Source organism: Asparagus officinalis, chromosome 5, assembly GCF_001876935.1.
Source record: "Asparagus officinalis chromosome 5, Aspof.V1, whole genome shotgun sequence".
In the NCBI taxonomy this organism is placed as follows: Eukaryota; Viridiplantae; Streptophyta; class Magnoliopsida; order Asparagales; family Asparagaceae; genus Asparagus; species Asparagus officinalis.
Genome location: NC_033798.1, coordinates 85,167,082 through 85,185,151, shown reverse-complemented (window position 1 = coordinate 85,185,151; position 18,070 = coordinate 85,167,082). Strand labels below are relative to the sequence as shown.

Here is an 18,070-nt window from a genome sequence, read left to right as displayed (position 1 = left end):
ATCTGACACTTTATTCGAATCTTTCCTAAGGGTCTGGACCCACTGGTGTTGAATTCGTAGATTGTAGTGCCCGTAGATGCTAGCTTGCTAGCTGGTATTCTGAGATTATGCATCAATCGGAATGGCATGATACTGACAGCGGAACCCGGATCGACTTGGATCCGGTTAACAACGCTGGAGCCAATGTGGCCGGTGAAGTATAGAGGCCGATCGTGCTTTGAATTCTTCGTCTGCATGTCTTCTTTGGTGAAAGAGATGCAGGGAAAACGATGCGCCGCGAGATTACAGTGTTCAACTGACGGCTCCGGTTCTTCAGACGACGGCTTGATTCGAGTCAAGAAAGCTTCAGAGTCATTCAAGGCTTCCTGCAATGCTTTCCTTGTGTCTTTTGATAGACGCAATAATTCATATAGGGTTATCCTGGCTGGTATATTAGCTAACTGCGCCATGATGTCAAAATGGGGCGGAGAGCTTGCCTTTCCCGGTTTGTCTCTCCCAATCGGATGATTGAATCGAGACTGCCTCGGGTTTTGGACTTCTTGGTGTAGAGGCTCTTTTCCTTTCTCCTTTTGCTGGACTTTCTCCGTAGCTACAGGTGTTGGGGGAGTCGCGACAATTCCCAGTTCTGCCAACGTCTTTGAGGGAACGGTTTTGTTTGCTCCCAGTTGCTCAGAAGCATCCGGATATTTGTAGTGATATTCATTCCCACTCCGTGTTGCAAAGGTCTCCTGTTCATCTTCAGAAAGCGGGAAGGCTGGGATTTCCTCGTCGTCTTTTCCTGGAATAGCAAAAGCTCCATAACAAGACTTACCTTTTCCTTTTGACCTCTTTTTGGAAGAGGCTCCGGTCCATTGTTCATCTCCAACCAAATCTGGATGAACCCAAAGAATCTCACCATTCGGGGCCGTGTGTGGTACAAGTCCCTTCTGGCGCTGTTTATGAGGATCATCGTTCACGGTCTTCACCGTTGCATTTATTACCGGCTCATGCTGGAACCAGTTCAAGGGAACAGAACCGAAGCTAATCGATACTGCATTTGCACCCACCTTCTTCTCCTTAGGTTGTTTCATAGTGATGACCCCAACATCAATCAAAGCTTGAATTTTATCCTTAAGGGCGTAGCACGACTTGGTAGGGTGGTGAACTGCTCTGTGGAACGCGCAATATTTCGGGTCATTAACCCTTTTGGCGTCTTCCTGATCTTGGATTGGCGGCAACTTAATCTTATTGTTTTCTATAAGGTATTTAAAAATACCGGGAACTTCATCTTCCTTGAATGAGTAAACCTTCGGGAATTTTGGTTCCGAAGTCTTCTGTTTTTGAGGCTGTTGTTGCCACCGTGACTGTTGAGGCGCCCTCTGCTGCTGCTGTTGCGGTTGCGCTTGCACTTCAAATGTTTGGTTCGCATCTACTGCATTCACCTGTGCTTTCCCTTTTCCCTTAGGGACAAAATTTTGTTGCGGGGCTGGTGCCGTCGTTTGACCTCTTTCGGCTTTTTTTCTCTTGAGGAAACGTTCGGCTCTTTCCCCTCGGACCTTCAAGTCTTTCCAGGTCTTAGATGGTGCCATTCCCATAGCTTCAAGAATATCCAATGAAAGATTGTTATGACAAGTCTCCAGAATAAAGTCTTCACTAATCGGATCCCTACAATTCATGGCCTTGTTTCGGAATCGCTTAATGAAATTCTCTACTAACTCTCCGTCCTTTTGTTTCTCATCAAATAATGTCCCGATCGAGACCTCAGTGTCGTCGTCAAAGAAATTTGTGAGAAACATATCCTCCATGTCATCCCAACTGGCGATGCTCCCCGGCTTGAGGCGGCGATACCAATCGAAGGCTGCTCCGCGAAGAGTGCCGACGAATGACCGTACCATCAGAGGTTCGTTCCCGGAGATTATTCCCAAATGAGACTTGAAGTATATTAAATGCTGCGTGGGGGAACCCTTTCCATCAAATGGCGTGAAATTGATCAAATTGAATTTTGCTGGATACGGGATTGATTCCCACTCCCTTGGGTATGGGCACGGTATTCCAGACCTTTTCACTTCCTGAGCATTCATCAACGCATTGATCTTGCTCTCCAAATCCCTCATCTTCTTGTCTTCACTCGTATCTGTCTTCGAGTGGTTTCGGGGAGAGGTAACGTGGTCCTCTTTCGTATTGTTATCATCCGAAGGGCCACCCCCATTATTGTTATTGACGGGAGGGGTGTTCATGTTGACATTATCCTCCCCTTCTCGATCATTATCAGCTTGGTCAGGATTGTTACGACGGCTAGTCTCTCCTTGATGAGTTGTCAATATCGCAATCTGTTGGTCATGCATTTCTCTCATCTGCTGCATGGCCATTTCCATTTCGAACTTGAAGTTTTCCTTCTGCTTAGTCAGGGCATCCTCAAGTATTTTGGCCATCTGTTCAGTGCTAATCATAAGTGACTCATAAGACTGTCCTGCACTTGATGCGGTGTCATCGGAGGCCATCGCCGAGCAAGCATCCGAGCCGGCATCCGAGTATACCTCCGAAGTTTCATCTTCTGAAGGAAGTCCCTTCTGTATTCTTTGGTAGTTCTTTCGCCTACTGGTCCCTGTTCGCAATCGAGTCATACGTTGGGACACTTCGGTGAACTGATCCGGACTGAAGTGTCGTGTTGACTTTCCTCTTCCGGTCATGTTAACAGATACTTTTAGAAATTCATCATCTTGGAGAACAACTCTCTTCTTTCGGAAACGTCTTGGTCTGGATTCAGACGTTTTGGTGGAGATTCTTTCAAATACTGAAACTCTCTCCGGGGTGGTCTTGGAACAGCAACATTCTGACAACACTGCCTTGATGATTTTGGCACATGGACAGTGAGAATCTGTTTTCCGGGCACTCATTTTCCTGGATTTGTTCGCACCCCCAGCTTGATAGTACAACTCGTCAGTTTGATGACTGGAGCAACCTATCGTGTGTTGGCACGACTTCCCAGGTATAACGTCTTCGTCTGACGAGTACGTTTTCTTCTGAGGATACAACGCTTTGTTAGCATTTTCAGGAGTCGCATGTCTAAGGCGACGTTTTTGTGAATGTCGGCCCTCAACAGGCTCCTGGATTTCAACACGCAGTCCAATGCGGTCATTTACGGGACTTTTCCCGTTATACCTTCTCTTCCACTGCTTAGGATGACGACCTCCAGCCTGACAATGTGCTCGAGATTCATTCAATCGGCCTAAGCGCTCTTTGACCGGAGTTTTGCCCCGATCATCGGGTGAAGGGCCAAGGCGATCTTTGATGGTCATCTTGAAATGGGACAAATCCACACTGTCACAAATCTCAACCGGAGGTGCGGAACTCGATGGAATCGAAGAAATAGGTGCAGGACACTTTCTGCCTTGAATCTGTTGCGAGTCAGACTTGGGTGACCCGCAAGTTGGAAGGTCGGATTTGGACGACCCGCAAGTTGGAAGGTCGGATTGGAGTGACCTGCGTTTTGGCGGGTCAGATTGAAGTGACCTGCGTTTCGGCGGGTCGGATTGAAGTGACCCGCGCTTTGGCGGGTCGGATTGAAGTGACCCGCGATTTCGCGGGTCGGATTGGAGTGACCCGCGTTTTCGCGGGTCGGATTGGAGTGACCCGCGATTTCGCGGGTCGGATTGGAGTGACCCGCGTTTTCGCGGGTCGGATTGGAGTGACCCGCGATTTCGCGGGTCGGATTGGAGTGACCCGCGTTTTCGCGGGTCGGATTGGAGTGACCCGCGATTTCGCGGGTCGGATTGGAGTGACTGACGTTTCTCGACATTTTTGGCCGCCGTTTTAGACTTTGGCCTCCATACTTGCTGCAGTCTTTGTGGTTTATGTTCCACTCCTTCTTTCTCCAATTTCTTGGCCTCTTGCACAAGAATTTTTGCTTGTGCAAGCAATGCACGGCGTTTGTGAATCCGCTCTTGAAGAGTTGATCGGTTCCTTTTGACGCGAACCCATTCGTTCTTCACTGGTTTAAAAGAGGAGGGGCTGTCCACTCTCTGTTGTGGTGGTTGGCGCCTTCTACTTTTCAGATCCGCCTCATAGCGGACTCCATCAACTGGTTCCAAGGCTTTGGCCAGTTGGCGTGCGAGGCGTTGACGTCGCCTCTGACGTGCTCTCTTTGATAGAGTGGGCACATCCTCAACAGTCGACCCTTTGCTTAAGGGGTTCAGATCTGTAGTTTTAGCCTCGTCGGATGCCGACGGGGCGTTGTAAGCCACGGGTGCAGCGGTGGCGGGAAGATCTTCTTCTTGGGCTTCTGCAGTTGAAGTCCAGCGGGTCTTCCTGGAGTAGGCCTTCCTGGATCTGTGAGGAGAGGCCGATCTGGAGGAGGAGGACAAGTATTCCTCGTACTTCTGCTGGTCGAACTCATATTCGACCTCCGTTTCAACCGGGATCGGGATCCGAGGTTGCGACACGTCAGCCTTCGCAGAAAGGCTGTCGGCTCCCACTGTGGTCGCCAGTTTGTTTCCGTCGAAAGTTACCTTAGTCATTGATTTCATTAAACTTTAAGCGTTACAAATGAATTCAAATAACAAAAGAACAAAAGATTACAACTTTCTTGAAAATAAACACAAGATCCGTTTATCGGCTCTTGCTTGCGTGGGTTCTTTGCCGGTGCCGGGGTTAATCCGTGGACGACCGCGAATCAGGTCCGGTTGATGGAAAATTGGGCAGAGCTTCTACCTCACCAAGGGGGTATTTGCTTGAAGTCCTGAAATCGACGAAGCGAAATCAGGGCTCTTCTCGAGATTAAGACAAAGCCTAATCTCAAGGAACGGACGTACGGGCTTCAGATCCTTCGAATGAGCTTCTTCTTTGGGCCGAAGTTCGCCGGGATCTCGTTCGCCTTTGCTGAAATTTCGTGCTCCTTGACTCTCCAATCCAGCAGCACCTCGTCCTCTTGGTAAAATTCCAGATCCCGAAAATGGAGGCCTTTGGCTCGTATTTATAGGCCCCGGATGCGGTTATTTTGGATGAGAACAAGTGATTTGGCTCTATCTTCAGTTAACAACAGCCTAACCACGTTTGGGGATGATATCAAGTTAGTTAGAAACCCCTGGAACAGATAAAACCTGCAAAAAACAGCATCAAAACCGTCAAAACGTGTTTCGGGTTCCGTACTGCGCTTGCGCGGGTCGGATCAGTCCGACCTGCGCTTGTGCAGGTCGGATTGATCCGACCTGCACTTGTGCGGGTCATTGATCCGACGACCTGCACTTGTGCGGGTCGGATCAGATCCGACCTGCACTTGTGCAGGTCGGATGGATCCGACCTGCACTTGTGCAGGTCGGGTCAGATCCGACCTGCACTTGTGCAGGTCGGGTTGATCCGACCTGCACTTGTGCAGGTCGGGTTGATCCGTCTTGCGTTCGCGCAGTTTTGGCGACTCGTTCTTTTATGTTCCCTTTCTTCCGGGATTTTCTCTTTCCGCGTGTTTGGCCGATTTGTTGACTTGTATGCTTCGCCGCAAGACCGATCGTCGAACGCGCTTTAATTAATATACGCGTGTTGATCGATGCGTGCGGACTAATTGGCGTGCGCGCGTTGATTTGAAGTACGCGCGTTGACCGACATGCACGAGCTGATTTGACGTACACGCGTTGACCGGCGCGCACGAGCTGATTTGACGTACACGCGTTGACCGGCGCGCACGAGCTGATTTGATGTACGCGCGTTGACCGGCGCGCACGAGCTGCTTAGGTGAGTCTTCTTGTCTCGCCAATTCATTGTTTCGAGTTTCGTGCGGGCTCTCAAGGCAATTTTAGACGCCTACACTAACCTTAACACTAACCTCAATATAGTTAATATGAACTAATTAACCTTAATTACCTTTAACTTTAGTCGACAAAATACAAGTAAACATTCACATGCATATGTTAACCATATCAATAAAAAAATTAATACAACTTACAGGGATCAGAGGCATGCACCTAGGCACATATGAAACCCCTGGTTTGTTCAGACCTTCCCGAGCAATCTTAATTCCTTTCTTCGTCTGGTCATAAACGTATTTCCCCAAGGCCACATTCTTCACTCTTTCAATGCAATCAATATATTTGAACAAGAGTCTAGGGATGCTTTGGACACTGCTAGAGCACCAAATCATTGAACATTGATAAAGAATCTGCAGCAACACAAAATCCTCAATATCCTTTTTTTTTTATTCAACAAGAGATTCTAGTAGCATTTCCACATATCTTCACATATTCTTTGGTGATTCTTTTTCACTTTTAGTAAATTGCTCAGCAAAATACTCCATCCAAATTCTAGTGTGAGAATCTATATTGCTATAAATTATTTCCCCATCAATTGGAAAACTAGTGTGTTCATGAACCCAGTCCAAATCAAAATTAACTATCATTTCTCTCCCACTTTTGGTATCAAGTAGAGCAAAGTCACTTCATCTCCTACATAATGACTCAAAACAAGTTCAAGCTTGGATCGATCTACTGCTGAGGGACCAAATATTACATAATGCTCAAATGTACACCCTTGGTATGCATCTCAATGACACCGCCTCATTCTCGGTTCAAATACTTTCATAAAATTATAATATGTGCTGAAACGAGCGGTAGGTCTAATTTCACCAGCATCATCAGACTTTTTCCTATAATAAAATTTAACATTTTAATATCAATCTATGTAAACTTAATATCCAATAGCCAATGGTAACAACCAACAATGAAATGTAACAGTTATGCTATACACCTTAACAACCATTCACTAGACTTGTTATCGATCAATAAAACTTAACGCACAATGTGTAAAGTCAGGTATCAGATACCAATATCTTCAATCAATGTCCAAAGTTAACAATTTATAAGAAACGTTAGTAGGTTATAGCAAAACATAACAGTCAATCATTCATTTCTAACATTAATATGTTACATTTCACATATCCTGGCATATAGTTTACAATGCACCAATATTAATCTGTAACATCAATCTATCTAAATTGGAAAATTTAATGTCAACTTACTTCTTCCTAGTTTTCTTTAATTCCTATTTTGAACTTCGAATTTTCCTTTTTCTTGGTAACCCCTTTTGTATGCCCAACAGGGTCTGCGTGGCTTCATCAGTGCTGCCATTCTCTGATGATGACGCATGGGTGGACGAAGACTTGGAGGGGGGAGGATGAGAGAGAAGAGGGTCCATGGTCGGTCTTAGACGGTAAAGGGGGGTCTTTAAAATTCTTGGAAGGCGAGGGGTGTCTTTACCAGTCGACGTCGGTGAGGGGAGGTCTTTAACCTCGGTCAAAGGCGAGTCTCGTTGTTCGTCGTTCGTCGGTGTAGGTTCCTTCTCTTGCAGCGGCGGAGGCGGACGGTCAACACCTTCCAATTCATCGTCTTTTCTTAATGACATTGGGGAATCTGGGTTCGCCGTCGATTTTTCGGCCATTTTTTGTCGATTGTAACAAAACCTTAGAGTGGAGATTTGAGAATTTCGTAACGCTGGCGCTGTAGCGCTGCCGGTTAGGGGTAAAATAGGGTTTTAGAAATATTTCTCTCAAGCTGCTGAGTTGGCGGGGCCAAAACATAATTTTACAATGTATTTTGGGTTTATACACATGAGCAAAAGTACAGGGGGCTGGTTCAGATAACTTTTTAAGATTTGAGGCCTTGAAGTAATTTTTCCTATTTTTAATTTTTTCCTATTTTTTAAATATTAATTTGGTGGATGATTCCCACACTCTTCTCTAAAGGGGCAGATTATTTTTCATATGATCTATTTCCACCTGTGAATACTTTATCGTGTAGAAGTACGTCTTACTCATATTTTTTTAATATTCGTGCATAGTATTTCTGTAAGTTTTTATGTCACTTAAACTTATAGATTGTCAGATGAAATGATTCTTTTTCTAAATATTCAGAAAACCCATTTAAGTTTATTAAACAAAGTGGCTTAAGTTGGAGGCGATGTGTGAGCTATTCTATAATAAAAATAAAATAAAATAAAATCTTTATTTGGAAAAGTTGGATAAATTTTTTGTATAACTGGTAATCTATCTCTCTCTTGGTGGTAGTAAAACTTTTGAATATAATGACTTCTAGCTGTGACCAAACTAAAGTAAAGAGCGTTTTTGATTGAATGTTTCAACATTATTATTAAGAAAAAGTAAAATGTGTCAAGTTTGGTTCTTTTTACACTAAGGAGAATTTCTTGTGGAAACAATAGATGCAATTAAGGATAAGAACATTGCTTTCATACTCGAAAAATAAGAATTTTTGTAAAATTTAGATCTTTATAAAATGAAAAACATGTTGAAATATAGAAAGAATATTTTTGGCCATCCCTTATTTAGTTCATTTGTCTTCTGCTATCCTTCTTCCACAAGGGCTTTCCGTTTTCCTATCTCTTTTACAAATACAACAAGACTCCTTCATATTCTCTAATTTTTAAAAAATTTAAGAATTATTTATTTAATCGTAAAATATTTTTTAAAAATAATTTAAAAAATTATGACAGTGATGTCTTTCATACATTTTTTTCCTTTCATAGTTATAAGAAAATATTGTTATTGAAATTGATGAACGACATATTTTTCTGTTGAACCATGTGACATATATAAAAGATTCTTTTTTCTTCCTAAATTAGAAATATTGTTTTTTAAAGGAAATTTATAAATTAGAAATAAAGACAATAATAAGAAGAAAACAATATGATACATGTACGGTAGAAATACATGTGATGCTCTAAAAGAAAATATAAAGCTTGCAAAATCTGATAGATAATCATCCTCTAGCAAGTGCCCATAGGCACCTGTTAAAAGAATCATATTTCATTAACAAATTTTAACATATATAGTAGCAAAATTGTAATGCGAGTCTCCGACAATTACGGCAGCAAGCAATCAATTATGTTTTATTATCATTGCACGTAAGCTGGAGAATGAAGAAAGTGACAATTGAGGTGGGTGGGATTTGAACGAAACCATCTTCTCCAATGATTCCTCCTATTTTATATATAAATCTTTGGCCAGAGTCTGATATTATTAAAATCATCATGTGGTGGATTGAACTTTGCTTTTGTCCATTATAATTATTATAATATTGGTTAATGTTAATGTTATTATTATTATAGGTGATAAGGTTAATGGATATTCTAATGCTCTGGTACGTCATCCTCAATTATTAGAATCCACGAGTGAACGTAATTGCAAATGGGCCAATTTATTTTCTTACATACTTATAATTTAAGCCTCAATAATTTGAAATTTGTACCTTTAATTTACAAATACAACAAGACTCCTTCATATTCTCTAATTTTTAAAAAATTTAAGAATTATTTATTTAATCGTAAAATATTTTTTAAAAATAATTTAAAAAATTATGACAGTGATGTCTTTCATACATTTTTTTCCTTTCATAGTTATAAGAAAATATTGTTATTGAAATTGATGAACGACATATTTTTCTGTTGAACCATGTGACATATATAAAAGATTCTTTTTTCTTCCTAAATTAGAAATATTGTTTTTTAAAGGAAATTTATAAATTAGAAATAAAGACAATAATAAGAAGAAAACAATATGATACATGTACGGTAGAAATACATGTGATGCTCTAAAAGAAAATATAAAGCTTGCAAAATCTGATAGATAATCATCCTCTAGCAAGTGCCCATAGGCACCTGTTAAAAGAATCATATTTCATTAACAAATTTTAACATATATAGTAGCAAAATTGTAATGCGAGTCTCCGACAATTACGGCAGCAAGCAATCAATTATGTTTTATTATCATTGCACGTAAGCTGGAGAATGAAGAAAGTGACAATTGAGGTGGGTGGGATTTGAACGAAACCATCTTCTCCAATGATTCCTCCTATTTTATATATAAATCTTTGGCCAGAGTCTGATATTATTAAAATCATCATGTGGTGGATTGAACTTTGCTTTTGTCCATTATAATTATTATAATATTGGTTAATGTTAATGTTATTATTATTATAGGTGATAAGGTTAATGGATATTCTAATGCTCTGGTACGTCATCCTCAATTATTAGAATCCACGAGTGAACGTAATTGCAAATGGGCCAATTTATTTTCTTACATACTTATAATTTAAGCCTCAATAATTTGAAATTTGTACCTTTAATTCTTTTAAATGGAGAATTTTTTTAAAAAAGACCCTTTTTTAAAAAATAATTAATAAAAACGTTCTTTTTGATAAATAATTAGAAAAATTGACCTCTTCTTGGTCAGCTCATCAATGTTGGCAAAAAAGAGACCGATATTGTAAAATTTGGTCTTGAAAATACACGGGACGACTAGTCCCAGTAGTCCCGTGCGTCTAGTGTTCGCTTAGTCTCGTGTGTCAATGGCGCTCTAAATGATCAAATTCATGGAGCTCCCCTTTCACAGACACTCCATCCCTCTCTACTCACGCTTTCGCTCCTACTGCTTCTCCTCCTCATCCTCTTCCTCACCCTCCTCCGCTCGCATCATTGACCAAACCCTAACACTAGAACCACTCACCACGCAATACTCCCATCCGCCCCTGGCTCAATCAATGGGACCCACCCCACCCCCACCTCACTAGCTCTGGGGAAGCCCAAGCTCTCAACCTCCATCGACTACATCGTCCACACGCTACGAACCCTAGAGTTAGGGTCCGAGGAAGAGGAGGAATTGAACCAGCTAAATCCATTGGATGGGGAAGAGAGATTGGGGGAATTGTTAGAACGAAACTAGAACCGGCCGGATTAATCGCCGGCATCAATCTCGTTGTCGTAGGAGAGGGACGAGGGGTTCGCAGGAGACGGTGAGATGGAGATGGAAAGATGAAGAGGGTAAAGGCATTGACTTTCGCAGAGCTGAAGATTGAAAATGAGGAGCTTAGGAGGTTGAGGAGGGAGGGGATGACTCTGAGAGAGAGGATTAGCATTCCCAAGACTTGAGTTACCAAGGAGATTTTGGAGAAGATTCATGATTTCTGAGACTGTTCAGAAAACGACATGTATTATTTGATACTGCACAGAAAACTCACCCGTGTGTTTTTTGCGATGTATTTAGGGGTTGGTTAGCGAACACTAAATAAACGGGGCAAGTAGTCCCGTGCATTTTAACACTAAATTTTATAAAATCGACCTCTTTTTCGCCAGCCTTGGTGAGCTAGCTAAAAAGAAGTTGATTTTACTAATTATTTAGTAACAATGTCGATTTTGCTAATTATTTAGCAACAAGATCATTTTTGTTAGTTTTTTTAAAAGGGTCTTTTTTTTAAATTTCTTCCTTCTAAACCCATCAAAAAGTTCACATTTCACTTAGTGCTATTCGACCATGATATAATGTATACTTTTTATCATATATAGTTTGATTAATTATATATTTTTAAGTAATATAGTTAATTTTGAAATATTTCTTTCAAATGTCACGCGATACCTCATTAAAATCTTCACATCTTTAAATCTTATAAAAAGTACCAATTTTCTTATTTTTTGTACTTTGCTTGTTTGGTTCAAAATAAGAAAATGGCTCATAACTTTATAGAAAATAACAAGATTTCCTTTTCTTTTGTTTGTTTACATATGCCAAATTTATAGAAAAGTGTCAACTACCATCTTTATCACTTTAATGGCTATGCACATATACAAAATTTTCACATCTTTAAATCTTATAAAAAACCAACAATAGAGAGCTAAACAAGCTCGAATACAAATTAATAACTTGCCCCGAAGCTTGACAACATGCATGAATTGTTTTATATATTCAAGGGAAATGAACTTTGTTGTTTGACAACATGCATGAATTGTTTTATATATTCAAGGGAAATGAACTTTGTTGTGATTATCTTGAAATTGCATGCATTTGTAAAAAAATATTCAAGGGAAATGAACTTTGTTGTGATTATCTTGAAATTGCATGCATTTGTAAAAAATCAAGGTTCAGTCGAATGAGAAACACAAAATAAACTTCCTATTTCTCACATCCAAAATAAACTCAATGAGCAACCGTCATTACGAGATGTTATCTTACAAACTAGTTCTACAGTAGAAAATAAAAATATACACACTTCAAGAAATAAGCAGTAACAGCGGTCATAGTGGATAAATGAAAGTGCCAAATAGAGTAGTACTAATGCCACAAACATATTACAAACGCTCGATTGAATCATCTCAACTCATAACAAGAAAATTATCCCGAGCAGAAACTCATACATCTACCTTTCTGGTAAGTAAAACTAAAATATTGAAGACCAACATAACTTGATGATGGAACGTAAAATAGAACAAAAGTAAATATATTTTTGACATGTTTTCAGTGTAATCTTGTAAGCTCCTCAACTCTCCTGCAGAGCTCCTCAACAGGAACATCCATGGTCTTAGAGATCTCCTCCATCTTCACACGGCTAAGATCAAGGAAAGATTCAATAAGATCACCATCCAAGCAATTTCTAGCATCAGATGTCGACCGAAAAAACCCAACAATAGAGAGCTAAACAAGCTCGAATCAACATATTAAATGGAAAAAACAGCCCCAAAGCTCGACAACGAGCACAAATATCGACCAAGAAACCCGACAATAGAGAGATAAACAAGCTCGAATCGGCATATTAAATGGAAAAATAGCCTCAAAACTCGACAACCAGCACAAATATCGACCAAAAAAACCCAATAATATAGAGCTAAACAAGCTCGAATCAGCATATTTAATGGGAAAACAGCCTCAAAGCTTGACAATGAGCACAAATTTCAACCAAAAAAACCCAAAAAACAGCCTCATAGCTCGACAACGAGCACAAATTGCAACATCTAAAGTTTGCAATTAACAAAATATAAGTTTGTGAGGGAATAGTAACAAAACATGTGAAGTAGCAAAATTGAGTATTGTGTGCACAGAACAACAACACACTATGACGTGTCCCATCCTTGAGCCGCAGCAAGACTTGAAAGAAACCTCTTCTGAGCCTCCTTCATTTTTATAAAAAACCTCCTAGCCTTACGCTCACTTTCATACAAATGATCTAAAACCTCAAGGAATTCGTCACTATAAGAGTCACTATGGTTCTTCAAAGCTACAACTAATTATTCAGACCAATGTATAATGTGTTGATTTCTAATTGACTCCGACATTGACTCAACAAAGCTACGTATCAACTCATCATCATTTGAGTGTCGAGGTCTCTTGCTTGAAGATGGCTTTGTGTTAGATTCACGTTGGGATTTTCTAGAAGTGGAGTTTGGGGTAACGTTAGCATCAGATTGTGGCTCAACTTCACTCTTAAGTGGAATGTCCATATCATCATCATCAAGAGGAATGACATTCTTAGTACCAATCTTATCATAAACTGGCCTAACAAAATCACTCCTAGCTTGATCATCACCCATGATCTTCTGTAAATGTTTGTAGAAGGGAAGAGGCTTGTTTATATATCCTCTTAGCTTTGAATTCTTTTTGTCCTGCAATATGTGAAAAATAGTACGAAATTAGTTATAACCTTCTCACGTCCAAATAAATTAAATGTGTTGTTACGATAGAATTAATACCTGAGCCCATATTTTAAGTGTCTCCTCATCTAGAATTACCATACAGTTATCCTCATCCCACCCCGCACCACTTATGTTGATGCAAGCCTTCATATCATTGAATTTGTTTCTCCAAGTTTTCATGCGATTAATCACATGAAGGTGGGTGTAGCTGGTTTTGAATTTCATGTTCATCTTCATAGCTGCTATTGTGTAAGCTGATTTTTATCAACCTTCATTCCGGCATCCGCGAGCTCCGCAAGACACGGTATAAGCTCCGCATCATGCTTGGGGAGCCACCACATGTTGGAAACCCCATTCGAATTGAGGCTAGGAGCTCCTTGTGTTGTAGACACTTTTCTCTTTTAAGCCAATTTTTTGGTTTTTTTGGAGGGTGACATCTCTTGACTCAAATTAATGACATTGCTTTGATGTCCACCAGATTCACCTGTGGTTGGTGATATTTGTTGTGGACCGCTGCTTTGAGAACTCAAAGTGGGATTATACAAGCCTTGGTTCAACATGTTAGTGAATGAAACATGCTCTTGGCTGATTCCACTATAGTTCCCTTCAAATAGTGGAAGATGTGGGAAAGAAGACGACATTGTTTGAGGCGGATTGAACGGTTGATTTGGATATGAAACAAAATTAACATTAATACCGCCTGAATCAATTGGTGGTGCATGTGGTGAATTGGGCAAATTTTCTTTTCCTCCCTTTTTGTTAAACATACATATATGTCATAATAAAAAAAACCATAAATTTAGAAGTACATAGCTACAATATGTGAACAATTACATATCCGTACAAGTGCAATTATGAAATAAAAAACATAATTAAATATGAGAAATTACATTGTTCATACAAGCACAGTTATGAAATATGCGAAAACAATAAAACTACAAACCAATTTCTGTGGTGTCGCCATCTTTATATTTTGCACAATAATCAACCCACATTGCCCATGCAATTTGATCCCTAAGGTCCTTCCATTCATTTCTTGCATCACGCTCCTCTCTTTGTGTCCTAGATTGAGTGAAGTCAACTACGTTTGAATCATCTTCATTTGTCACGTCCTCATTTTTCTCATCAATTAGTACATTCTCATTCAAGATGTCATCTTGTGGATCTTCAATTGCAATAAAATTATGTAATATAGTACATGCTAAGACGATGTCCACTTGTGTGGGGAATGGGATCTTCAATTGCAATAAAATTATGTAATATAGTACATGCTAAGACGATGTCCACTTGTGTGGGGAATGGTTAATTAGGCTTCGCCGAAAGAATTTTGAACCGGTTCTTCAATGTGCCAAAGGTTGATTCAATTTTAGACCGTAAAGAAGAGTGTCTTAAATTGAATAACTCCCCACTATTTCTGGGTGTCCTACCAATTTGTTCCTTTAAGTGATAACGAATGCCATAGTATGGAGAGATGAAGCCAGGCATGGTAGTGTATCCAGCATCACAAAGATAATAGTTACCTACATTATAAAAGGAAAATTCGTGATCAGTTTGATCATATTATTTAATTTACTATTTATTAAATGGGGTGGAAGAATATCATCATATACTCTCAATCCGTAAGGTTGTGGTCTAGACAACGCGTCTTGCAAAATCCTATAGTCATTCGTCGCACCTTCCCACCCAGCTAGGACATATGTAAAAAGTTTATTTGGAGTGCATGCAACTAAAACATTTTGCGTTACACCTTTACGCCCTCTAAACCGTGCAACTAGATTAGAGGGTAACATTGCATCAATATGTGTTCCATCTATCATACCAATACAATCCTATCAAAACTCGACAGTGATTAAAATTATTAGTATCTCATATCATTAAATTATGAAAATCACTAACGTACGCAAAAATTTATTTCTCTCTTACCTTGAAGTAAGGAAAATAGTTTGGATTGTTGACAATCTCCGGTGGAATCTCATTAGGTGCTTGCTTCATGTATCGATCACGAAGACCGTTCATAGCTTGTAGGATCTTATTAAAGTACCTACTAACCGTTTCACCCGATCTTATGAATTCGGTCCTTATTACTCTGTTTTTGGTTTTATGACCCACTATGCTAAAAAACATAGCGAGTTGTTCTTCAATTTGATGTTTTGTGTCCTTTAGAAAACCATGATTTCGCATAACATCCGCAAGTTTGAAAAAAGCTTTAGGCCTCATTCTAATATAAGACCTACAACTACCACTATATCCTTCAAAGATGCGCTTGAAGTGGGCATTTCTACAATAAATTTTCCTCATCTTGTCCTCTCTTGGAGCATAACAAATGGATTGTGCTTAGCACGAATTCTCAATAAACAAGCTATTATTGTAATCACAGAAGATATAGTCGTATTAGCACACATCCTCGTTATTTGTTCTTCATCTACACCATCCATCTACATTCGTTACAAAGAAAAAATAGTTTAAGATGTTTACGTAACAATAAACAACGACTAAAAAATAATCAACTAACTTATCAACAAAACCCTTTTATACACCCAACAACAAGAAATCTAGAACAAGAAAAAGAAATATGCTAAGGGAATGGTTTCTTATTTTTATTTGCAAACTAAGAGCATATTGATGAGTTTATTTCTAGAATATATATATTAAACTGTTATGCTGAAAGTTCAGATACTTCAGAGCAGTTATATCTACTACATCTACACAACCTTAACCTGTGAGTTTTTCCAAGACCAACATAACCGGAATCTTCCACCTGTGCATAATGTCCATGACATAGGTATTTGGTCTCGTTAGATGCACAAATGCACATGTTAAAGAGCGTTTCTGTTGGTTTGTATCCATCTAAAACAGAAATAGCCCTCGAAGTTTAACCTATTGTTTAAGTTGTTTGGTTTAGTAGTGCTTGAGGCATGGTAATTTTGATACTGATAGCAATTTCTTCCCGTATGGAAGTTCTAATGTGTTAACAACATAAAGTGTGCACATTTCAAATTTATATGTCCTCTTATTAGTTCTGAACAAAGAGGATTTGAGCTAAATCCTGCCAGTATATTCAGCAATAGGAGCTCACTCTAATTGAATGGCTAATTGGTAGGGTGCAGATTTGCAGCTGAAGAAATTCCTAAGAATAAAAGATTCTACTCAACATTTTATTATGCTCTATGGACTACTAGTACCATGTGAATAAGTTCTACAAAAACAAGTCATAATCAGGAAACAGCTTACTTGAATTGCAGCTTTTGGGGAGGCAATTCTTCATACTATTGGATATATATATTCAAGACAGGCTTCTGGAGCGCTTGGAAAGAAAATTATTTTGATGGGTGTCCCCTTTATAGCTGAGTGAGTTCGTGATAAAGTTCACTTTGTTAAATCCCAAGTAAATGCAGCTTCAGGTGTGCTTTACAACCAAGCTTCCCTATGCCAATTTCATGTGTCAATCAGGAAACAGCTTGGTTGTTGATGATAGTGTAAACATGAAATGGCGTTTCAAATTCACGTTGGTGTATCCATAGTTTGCAAAACACCATTTGAACTCATTCTTTTACCCAGAGAAACTTGTTTTGGTGCCTCTATGTTTTAAAGCTATGTTCAAGAACAAAGATGAGGGGAAAAACTCATTTTTCTGACAAAATATTATTAATGTCTTTTACAACTTCCTAATATTTTCCATGCCTTTTAAGATCATATTCTAATATAACCTTCAATAAATTTTTAATATATTGTTTCACTTTTTTCCATTATCTCTACATTGTAGTCATGATCTTGAGATGCATCTTTCTAAGTAAACATTTTTATCTTCAAGCAATTGTTTATCTATTCCGAATTTTTTTGAAGTCATGCACGCAACATGTGGATTTCCTGTTGATCTTATGATCATATCTAATAACATAAAATTAACAAATTGATCTTATGAATTCGTTTAACAATACAATTTTCAACCATAAATATGAAAATAAAAAGAACAGAAATCAATTAACTATGAAAATGAAAAGAACATAAACCCTTGCATCATTTTTCGTTAATTGATCAATTACAAATAGATGAACACAAAAAATGAGCAAAAAGAACAGATTATTACCGAGAGCTTGAGATCAGAAACCCTAGCGCCTAGATCTGAGGCGATGGAGGAGAAGGAATAAGATCTAAGAGGTATTTGGCGCGAAGGACCAAAACCCTGATGGATTCGAGGTGGGAACGAGGGATTTGGGGCGGGAACGAGCAAATGGTGAGGGAACGCGCAAGTTGGGGCTTCAGAATGAGAGCGGATTTTTTCCCTCTCCAAGCAGTTCGAGAAAATAAAAAAGGCTGGGGCGAACGGGGGTTTTTATTTAAATATGGTATGTTTCAGATTTCTAGTGATTTCCTCTCATTTTGAGAGGAAATTGCTTTTTGTAAAATTTGGTAGGTTTTGATATTTTATAAAAATATTTCTGTAAATTTTTTGTTGAACCAAACACAATTTACAGAAATCTCTGGAAAACTTTTAATTACAAAATTGCTATTGTCAGATGTTTTGAGAAAAGTTTTCTTAAGAAGTGTGCAACCAAACAGCCCCTAATGCTCTGGTACGTCATCCTCAATTATTAGAATCCACGAGTGAACGTAATTGCAAATGGGCCAATTT

The 18,070-nt window shown here is 39.3% G+C and overlaps 1 protein-coding gene and 1 long non-coding RNA gene across 2 annotated transcripts; both read right to left on the bottom strand.

Annotated features, from left to right (window-relative positions):
* On the bottom strand, nucleotides 12,492-14,165 carry LOC109839986. The gene is made up of 2 exons (XM_020408461.1): nucleotides 13,495-14,165; nucleotides 12,492-13,407 (listed from the first exon to the last, which is right to left on the bottom strand). The coding sequence occupies exons 1-2, from the start codon at nucleotides 13,672-13,674 to the stop codon at nucleotides 13,033-13,035; spliced, it is 555 nt and encodes a 184-aa protein (XP_020264050.1). The 5' UTR covers nucleotides 13,675-14,165; the 3' UTR covers nucleotides 12,492-13,032.
* Nucleotides 14,675-17,693, bottom strand: LOC109839987. Its single transcript, XR_002246775.1, has 3 exons — nucleotides 17,525-17,693; nucleotides 16,669-16,861; nucleotides 14,675-14,957 (listed from the first exon to the last, which is right to left on the bottom strand). It is a non-coding gene; the product is annotated as an uncharacterized LOC109839987 (long non-coding RNA).